The 11021-nt window shown below is 31.9% G+C and overlaps 1 protein-coding gene across 4 annotated transcripts in view; it reads right to left on the reverse strand.

Annotated features, from left to right (window-relative positions):
* The window catches only part of LOC126777075 (protein draper-like), a 29002-nt gene extending 18192 nt beyond the window's left edge, over window positions 1-10810 (reverse strand). For all 4 annotated transcript variants that reach the window (XM_050499951.1, XM_050499952.1, XM_050499950.1 and 1 more), the window contains exon 1: window positions 10627-10810. In XM_050499951.1, coding sequence (XP_050355908.1) covers window positions 10627-10687 — 61 coding nt within the window. In that variant the 5' untranslated portion in view covers window positions 10688-10810. The remainder of the gene's footprint in view (window positions 1-10626) is intronic.
* Window positions 10811-11021: the final 211 nt, after the last annotated feature.

Below are 11021 nucleotides of genomic sequence, written 5' to 3' on the forward strand. Positions count from 1 at the left end.
CGATAAAAATATATGATTATGAATGTAGATAGAAACAAAATATAATAAGGTAGGTAGACGAAAATGCAGACAGTTTTATACGCGGCGTACAGGCGACATGTGACGGGTATGATTAATCGCGGCGAATTATTATTGACGCTATCATGTTCCACAGATTAAACTGCGCATTGACCTCAGTCTCTAAACTTCTGTCTCGAACACACGTGGACATTAAAAATAATTTAAAATTTAAATTTAGAATGATATATTGATTATGTATAATTTCTATCAAAATTACGTGAACAGGAATTCTCAAATCGTGTATCTTTGACAAGGCCTCATGCAAACCAATGTTATGAGCAGTAAAGTTTATATTCATATGATGCACCGTCTTATAGACCCTTTTTTATAAAATCCTACCTATTTTCGGGCGGGTAAATACGCCTCCTGATGGTATACCATTCCTTACATCGTGAATGCGCGATCAACTACTGGCTTAAGACCTTCCAGTTTGAGGAGAAGATTTTCATCTGACACAAAGATCACGATGTTTTCTATCAACGCCGTGAAAGAGATGATTATACAAATTAAGTAAATGAAATTACAGTACTATTGTCCGGGTTTGAATTCGCGATCTCTTGTTTTAATTCCCGTTCTCTAACCACTGACCATATGGGCTTATGTGTGTAGGTTTATATATTTGTTGTTGGTTTCACTTTATTAGAATGTAAGGGTAAACACGATCCGTTACTCATGTATTGATTATTATGATAAATTTTATACATCAATGACAAATGAAATATAAGCTTATGTATTGACCTTTTAGTTGAGCTATTCTATTTTAACCGGCTACAGAAAAAAGAGAGTAATGCTTGCGTGGAATTGACATATTTAATAGCATATGTAACGATCAGAAATATTTGGATTTTGATATACAATAGTAGCAATATGTACACAATACATGTGTAGAAAGTTCTTGAAAAATATTATTTGACTAGATATAAAATTAACGCTTGTAACATCAATATTCTATATTTAAAGTGGGAGAAACTGCGAAGCGCAAACTACAAACCACTATATACAAACCACTATATACAAACCACTATATACAAACCACTATATACAAACCACTATATACACTACTTATATAATAATATTATGTACTATAAAACATACTCCGAAACGCGCTGCATCTTCTGGTGATAATATAAAATATTCCAACTCTCACACATCATAATATTCGTATCTCAAAATTACACAAAAGTTCAAATATTCGCAAAATAAAATTGAAAATTTTGCCTTTAAAAAAATTACAAATTTTGCGACTTATCACCCTCATCAACTCGTGTCTTCAATTACACTCGTAATAATAATACGTTTTTTTACGACGGAACCCAATAACGATATGTCATATGTGTTACGTGTATGCAGTTAATACAAAAATAGTAAAATAGAATCCGAACAGGTAACGCGATACCAACGCAGAGGACAACGCCGGCTATTGCCCTCAAACGACCCGATCTTGTATTCATCGTGTATACTAACTCACAAGGATAAGTATACACACGATATTAGCTGGACTATTTTACTTATAACTGGTTTAAACAGGATTATTTATAATGATTAGCAAAATTAACAAATATACGTATTTGTAAATGGAATTCATTTAATTTTTATTTATTCCAAATATGTATGTGCGGGAAGTAGCAGGTGTTACGTAGACTATGAGTTAAATCAAAGTATAAGCTATCTTTTTTTCAAATTTCATCTTAATCTGTTCAGCGGTTTTTGCGTGATTGATTAACAAACATAAAAACTTTCACATTTATAATATTAGTACGATACTAGGATTTCGCTGGTCGAGTTCTAAATTCCGCACACCGACTGCGCATCGCCAAAGCGCCACCAAACTTAGAAACTACGATGTAATATTTCTTGTGCCGTCAATAATATAGATTTCGTTAATATATGCATAAAAATAATCATGGCAAGAAATATGACGGACTTCGATCAGGTCGCTCCCACGTAAAGACAATGTTTTCTCTTCTACCAGTGTTTTCTCTTCTCCACTGGTGGTAGGACTTTGTACAAGCTCCTCTGGGTAGGTACCATTCACTTATCAGATATTATTCAGCAAAACAGCGGCACTTAGTATTATTGTGTTCTGGTTCGAAGTGAGTGATCCAGTGTAATTACAGGCACAAGGGACAACATCTTAGTTACCAAGGTTGGTGGCGCATTGGCGATGTAAGCGATGGTTAACATTTCTTACAACGCCAATACCTATGGGCGTTAGTGACCACTTACCATCAGGTATCAGGCCCATATGTTCGTCAGCCTACCTGTACTATAAAAAAATACATTTATACTAAAATTTAATTAGATAAACACAACTCGTAATAAAGATATCATGCTGCAGCATTTTAAGATGATGATGATGAATCTGATAAAATATTTTTTCTTTTAACATAACAGGTTTATGGTTGTGTTACTACATACAATATCTTTATGATCTTCAAACGTTCCGTCTTTAAATTATTTTCGTATGAAAACTTTTTAATTCGATATTAAGCTTTTTTTAAAGTCGTCTTGGTATCGACGGTAGAGATTTCAGCAAGTCAATTCAACAATTCTACTGCTAAACCAGTTTGTGAGAAGTGAACCAGTAAGGTCTTAGAGATATCATTGGCACCGTATTAACAATATTTCTAATATTGCTAGTGCATAATAATAATAATAATGGCCTCCAGACCGCTTTGGCCACGGCGGCCAATCTCAAGAGAGATTAGTCAATTGCACAGGACATATTATAATGCACAAGTGTGTGCACAAACACAGGTGCACTCACTTTTCCCTAGCACTCATAATCTGATGGGACGTTAATCCGATACGACCGGTGCAGGACCAACGGCTTTACGTGTTTTCCGAGACACGGGAGCGTACACACTCCCAACTTCCACACTCCGGGCTGCTACTGAGAATTGTCTGAACAGAAAAACCCAATAACTTTTTATTGGCCCGACATAGGAATTGAACCCAGGACCTCCGGGTCTGCGGCCTTACATCAAGCCACTAGACTAACGAGGCAGGCAACGAGGCAGAGAGCGCTAGTGTATATAATCTAAAGAAATAACTTATTATTAGGTGACTAATTTAAAGACAGAAGACCTTTCTAAAATAATTTAAATTATGAGAAAGTTAATTTTAAAATAATTTTATACACTGTGTAAAAGATCATGTTTTAGAATAACAGGATAAAAACCTGCCTGACGTTAATTCCATTAGCATACGTGTAACATTTAGATCTCAATAAATGATACTAGCAAAGGCTTCGCATTTGTATAAACAAAATGCTAATATGAATTCAACTGCTTGCTACAAAACTTTTACCGTTAAAATAAAATATTATTTAAATTCGTAATTTGTATTGACTTGAAAGTTATATTATTGTAGATAAAAAAAAAATTACGAGTATTAGTTATTAAAGAGTTACTAAACTCTCGAATGATTGAAAGTTCTTAATTTAACTTAACTTACTTTTTTTATTTATACTTATTGTACATCACAATAAAATAGTCAAAGGCTAAGTCATATTCAAATTAATAATATTAAAACGCAAAAAAGTTTCATCAAAAATATTACAATCCGTCTTATTACCTCTACTGGTGACAGGAGAGCGGGTTCATTTTTCGCCCAGAGAATCGGAATTGTGAATTCTTGGCACCATTCCACTAACTAATTGTTATTTTTATTTGTATTTATTTAAGGCTTTAACTAAACTTATCAATCATTAAAACGCAATCACATATAATTATATAAAGTATTTTTTTACTATCATTTAAATTCTAAATTATGTTACACAGATTAAATAAAACTTGCATTTATAATCTGTATTCAATATTTCTGGCCCGCATTGTACCGTGTCCTTATGCAAAGCGTGTAAGTCTCAATTCTCGCGATATAACGGTCCATCGATTCAGGCTATGCTAATACACACGTTAGCTTATTTACTTCGTTTTTTCCTTGACATAATGTATGACTTTTAATTTATGAAACATATATTATGCTAGATAACGCCCGCATAAAACGTTTTAACAATTTTAGCGATTCGTACCACATTGTATACATAAAGATGCTGATTATGTAATGACAGAAATGTTGACGCATGTACTTGGTTCAACTGAATCATATAAATTCTGTATTATATAATACGACGTTATATATAAAATATATAAATACACAGTAGTAAGGCTTGCTGCAAGTCTGTCTGGGACTCATCAGATATTCTACTACTAAATAACAATACTTATTACGAATATTAGCATTTTCCAAGAAAACACCATAGTTAGAGTTAGAACTAAATTTAAACTTTGGGCCAAATCGTTAGAGCCGTTTCCGAGATACACAAAATATATACAAGATTTGATATATATATATATATATATATATATATATATATATATATATATATATATATATATATATATATATATATATATATATTTAATTGAGGTAACAATTTTTATATATAATGTTCGAAATATGATATAAACGATTTAACCTGCATCATTGACAATTATTGAGATAATATACTCTTTTCTTCTGGTATAAGTTGTACATAAATTGGTTTAGTATTTTTTCCTAAATGCAAATATATAGGTTTGCAATATGCAACAAAGTCTTAAAGTTTTATAGAGTTTCGTTTTAAAGATACATAATAATTATGTTTATGAGATCAAGGTATATATAATATCCTAGGACATTATTTACATACGGCCATCAGATCCAAAATTAAGCAGAGCTTGTACTATGGAAACCAGTCAACCGATATACTTCATATACTACTTTTCTTTTGTAAATACATACTTATATAGATAATTACACCCAGACTGACCTAGACCTGACTAGACAGACCTGGGTGGGAATCGAACCCACAAACTTCGGCATGAAAGGCAAGTATCTACCAACCGCGCACCGGCCCGTCATAGTAAAGGATACGCCTTTAGTTTAATATAGAGCTGTCCCCCCACACGGCAACATTTTAATTTAAATAATTATATTATCTTGTATTATAAATTCTAATATAATGTATTCGGTCGAGATTTTTATATAAACCTTACTAATTTAACCTTATTAATATTTGATTGATAATACATTTATAATACTTATATTAATTATTACTTTTTAAAGTATTTTTTACGCTTTTTAAACATAGATTTAGGTAGGCGATATTGTCTTCTTTCTAAATAAAATATATTTAATTTAATATTTAAAAATATATTTAAAAAATCCCCCAAATCAGTAAATTCATCCCCTTCCCCATAACTACCCCAGTAAGAAATATTAACCATTCCTTACCTTGTCAATGCGCCACCAACCTTAGCAACTATGCCTTTGTGCCTATTTGTATATTATGTCATTTGTGCCTGTAGTTACACTGACAAAATCAAAAATCTTTATTAAGAAAGTACTACTCCTATTAATGCTATTATTAATTACTACCATTTATATTCAGAACCTACTCACACTTCAAGCCCTTCAAAGCCCTACCACCAAGTAAATTACAGTTATATAACGTAAATAAAGAATTTTATTTATTGTTTCAATGTCGGTTTTATTTTCTTTTATTTGTGACTTCATAAGCGTTATCGCGACATGAATGAATGCGACCCGACCTTTGATAGTGACGTAAATTCTTGGAATTACTAATGATTAAACATTAGTATTTCGGTTTTATTATGCAGTTTAACTTAAAACAAATACACTTTATTATTTTACTTATATACTTTATATAACCGCTTACAGCGAAATCAGTTAGTAATTAATTTACTCTAGGTGATATTAATTAATCTAAGCTCACGATTTCGGGTTCAAAGACGGCAAAGAACAAATACGGTTTTTTTATATTTATATTATATTGTATTTATGTATTATATGCTTGATTAAAATACATGTTTTCTTGCTATATATTAATTAGTTTTGCTCACTAAAAGTAAGCTAAAGTAACAAACTGTAAATGAAGGAAATGCTGGGCTAATGGGAGCATTTTTTTTCTTTTTGAGGAGATCGTATTGATATTACAGTATAAAGTTGGAATGTTCTTTGTTAGCTATTGCCAAGAAACGCGACCTTCATAATTTATTATTTATTTTAATGTACTTGCGGAAAAACTTGTTAGCAAATATTATTTCCGTTAACGTAGAAAATTTTCAAGTCCATTTAAAGTTTTTTATCGACAATTACGTAAGTGTGCGTGTCAATAAAAATTTAATTAGGATGCAACACAATAAAATGATTAATGTTATGACGGCATTTTACTTGTTGTTATAGTTTTAATGGGAAATTTAATTATTCATGTCGGCTGTTTTTTTATATAATAGGAAGGCAAACGGGCATATGGGCCAACTGATGGCAAGTGGTCACCAATGGCATTGGCATTGTAAGAAATGAAGAAAATAAGAAATGTTAACCATCGCTTACATCACCAATGCGCCACCAACCTTGGGAACTAAAATGTTATGTCCCTTTTCTGCCTGTAATTACACTGGCTCACTCACCCTTCAAACCGGAACACAATAATACCAAGTACTGCTGTTTTGCGGTAGAATATCTGATGAGTGGTTGGTACCTACCCAGACGAGCTTGCACAAAGCTCTACCACCAGTATGTTTGACATGGATGTACTTTCTACGTGAAGACTAGTAGAGGTTAAGTACGTTTGAGGATAAAAAATGTCCTCAAAATTTTCTCCAAAACTCCTCAAAATTTATGAAAGTGAGATGGCGCTAATGGTGCTAGAGGATGAAATTTAAAGGGACGCGCTTATACTCGGTAGATTAAAACGGAATTAGAGAGAATAGATTTTGAATAGTATTCATCTCGTGCTTTACGGTGAAGGAAAACATCGTGAGGAAACCTACATGTGTCTAATTTCACTGAAATTCTGCCACATGTCTATTCCACCAACCAGCATTGGAGCAGCGTGGTGGAATAAGCTCCAAACCTTCTACTCAAAAAGAGGAGAGGAGGCCTTTAGCCCAGCAGTGCTACATTCACAGGCTGTTACGGTTACGGTAGATTTTGAATTCTGTTAATTATAAATCTCCAATTAAAAATGCCAAAAACGTTTATCCCTCTAACTAGTAGGTTTTTGGCAATTAAGGGATCCTTCATTTAATAGATTTCAGCCGATACAAATGCTGAAGCTTCCTTGCCGATTTCGACTTCAGTGGCCAACTGCGAAGGACATACCAATAGTTTACAAGTGTGTAAAAACACATGCTCTATTCCCTCCCTCTCATAATATGATGGGACGGCAATCCGACATGACCGGAAAGAGTTCAAGCGCAGGACCAATGGCTTTACGTGCTTTCTGAGGCACGGGAGTTCCAGTTTTCAGACTCAGGATTACTACAAAGATTCGTGGCGCATTAACACTGCAAGGGACGGTTAATATCTCCAACAGATCCAATGTCTACGGGCAGCGTTGACCACTTACCATCAGGTGGCCCCTTTGCCAGTATGAAACTACTTAAAATAAATAAAAATATAAATTATGTATACACAAAAAGCTTAAGGTGAAGAGGGCACATAATATATTTAATTTATTTATTGATATTAATAAGTGGAACTATCAACCGGTAAAAAATAAATTTAAAACTTGTGAAATACTTTCTAAAATTTCTTGAATTTAAAGATCAGGTTTCTTTTATTTGCTTATCACATTTCAGTTTACAGCTATATGATTAACTTAAATGACGGTATGCCGTTTAATGGATCGGACACACTTGCTTGACGGGATCAGATTGCGACGGCACCACACATTCGTAGTCATGCATAAAACAGATACGTTTGACGGCATTGAAACAATTCCATTGATTAAATTAGCATAACCCATCTTTTTATTTTACTAGTAAAAAAAGGGTTAATAAATATAAATATAATTAATATAAATATTATGTATTTTGATGGACGATGACGAAATATGTTGGTATTATAATAGAACCGCTTAAAATAGAGTTTCATTTAATGTAAATAACTAAAAACTAAGTATTTTTAACGAATTAAACATTTATACAAATGATAAAACATATTTACAAACTCCCAAAAATGTATAATTGTCATTATTGTCAATAGCATAAAGTATTTGCAAAATTTCTGTTCAATTGTTTAGATGTAATTGCTACGTACTGGGGATCAATTCTACTAACAAATTGTTACTTTATCGCAATCGAATCGAAGCGTGATCGTTGCCGTTTTTCCCTTTTTCTAGTCTTTAATTTAATTATCGACTATTGTCATAAAAGTTAAAAATTACGTTTGATTTCGACATAACGGTATATGTTAACATATTATCGGTTCGGTTCCCAATCGAATAAATACAGATCATTCAAAGTTGGATCGGAATTGAATCGGGAACGTATCGTAATCAGTATAAATTAGTAAAATTCTGCCTCGGGTGCGTTCGTGTAACACATTTGCGAAGTGAATTCGTAGTCACTTAATTGCACAAGTCTGGTTGTAACTTAACAAATAAAACCAAGTCACAATCGCGTCCCCTTAATTTGTTTGCGCCGGCGCATTTAACACACATTTATATATTGTATGATAATTTTAAAAACCTATATATATATATATATATATATATATATATATATATATATATATATATAGTCAATATATAAGTCAATTAAGTTTGTAAGTTATATAACTTTTAAATAAATACAGAAATGTTTGTGGGTTTAAACACCAGATAAGAAAATCTTTTTTTTTTCAACGTCAAGAATTCTTAGCAGCGCCCCAGTCTTATGGTTAGCAATGTTTCTCGTGCCTCAGAAAACGCGTTATGTCGTTTGTTCTGCGTACGTATATTGTAATGCAATTGTATGAACACACTTTGCATTTTACTCTTTAAATGTTGAGAAGCGACTCAAGGTGATACGCTATTTTGATACGTTCTTCCTTTAAATGTAATAATAATTATGGTCATTGTTGCATATCAGTTTCTAACAATTGACAATCGTGTTCCGAGATGAGCCATCAGTCTACTTTTACAGAGTAGCTCAACTTGATCGTATCGGATTGCCATCTTATTGGAACTATGAGAATAAAAAACATCGAACAACAATATAAACTGTCTGTATAAAATACGGTAATTTATTAAAAAATTAAAATAACGACATAAGACAAAGTGATCAACAACTAAGTTCTTAAATTTGTTATATAATCTAACAGTACATAAGAATATCTCTACCTTGAAATGTTAGTATTAGAAAAATACTCTCCCCGCAATGAAAAACAAACAAAATTAGATTCAACATGCCAATCATGTAATGAATAGACAGATTATCTTATTTACATAAAATTTTTAAAAACAAAAAAAAAACTCCTAAATAAGTCGAAGATATTTTTTCAGAGCTCTTTACCTGACTTGCAACGTCACGGATGTAAAGTAAAATCCTCTGAGAAATGTATTTACATATGTATATAACTAACATTCCTATTTACCTCTCCAAAGCTTGTGTTAAGAGGGGTCTTGCACTATAAAAGCTTCATAATTTTTTTCCGAAATATGCTTTGCTTTGGACTAATTGGCATTGACGGCGTCAGTTAAGGGCTACCACTGAAACTGAGCCCAAAAAATGATGCTGATAAGAGAGCTCAAAAAAACATCTAAGTGTGACTTCTGCGAGAATGAACCTCGGCTCAAACTGAGGACGTAGTCAAAATAACGGAAGATATCTCAAAATAATATACAGAGACTTTATGCAAATAAAACACTGCCAGTGGAAATTCCAGTAATTTCTATATTAAAACCACACACATGATTTAATAATTTTCGATATAAGTGCGAAAAGACAAGCCCAGAAGTACTTTGTTTTTTATATAAATAATGTTAATGAATCATGTTTTACACTATCATATAATTTAGATTTATATATTAATGATGATATATATTAAGAATATGTAAAAATAATCTCGTCGAGTTTCTTTCGCCGCTTCTAAGGTATATCTTACCGAACCGGTACCGATTTTAACATTCATCAACTGTTCATTATTTTTTTATCTGTTTAAAATCGATAATTATAAGTAACAGTAAAATTTATTAAATGAATGTAAAATAATACTAAAATACAAAAAAAAAATATGTATATTAATAATGAAACAGATAATTAATATTTATTTCTGTAAGTGTCGTATGAGCTTGAAGTTCATAATTTTTTTTTTTCTTTTTTTATCCATTTTTTTTTTGCACAAATCTAGGGCCAGTTGCTTTCGAATGATAATTTTCTTATTTAAAAAAACGATCTGAATGTTTACGTACTAATATATAGCTTTGAATTACATACACATAATAATGTCATTTAATTTTAATTAAATTTCATTTGTTTCATTTATGTCAATAATTACCATTTAACAGAAGTTTTAAATAAGGCAAAAATTGCATTTTTAAACTTGTTGTCAAAGTAATTTAAAATTAGAATAAATATTTTTAATATAGTTTTTATTCCAATTATTCAATGAAATTGTACATTCGTACTTCAAGTGACTGGAATATCGCTTTCAGATAATCTTAATTTAAAAATACATATAATAAAATATATATATATGATATGGCACAAAATATGAATAAATCCCAAAACTTACCACTTCCTTTACTTAACGTCGCCAAACACACGATAAAGCTGGCTATCACCACCCACTTCATTTCACAAAGTCCTTAAATTAATCACGACACAAAAAACTATAAAATAATTTAATCCTATACCGGTCGTGCGACCACCTCTCGTCGCGGCCTGGTCACTACTGATCCTGCTTTGCTTATAATTCCCACTGACCAATGCAATGCTATCATCATACAGCCATCGCGCATATTTTTTAATCATCCCCCCATTAAAACCTGCTTACACGGTCTATATTTCATATGCCCAATTTGGACAGATGTAAAATTAATGTTGTTAAGTTGTCGTTATCTATAATTTTAATAGTTTGAAACGCATAATACGGATTGTAATCAAAGAGTCCGACAGCGGGCGTGGTTA

The sequence above is a fragment of the Nymphalis io genome, chromosome 22 (genome assembly GCF_905147045.1).
Source record: "Nymphalis io chromosome 22, ilAglIoxx1.1, whole genome shotgun sequence".
NCBI lineage: Eukaryota > Metazoa > Arthropoda > Insecta > Lepidoptera > Nymphalidae > Nymphalis > Nymphalis io.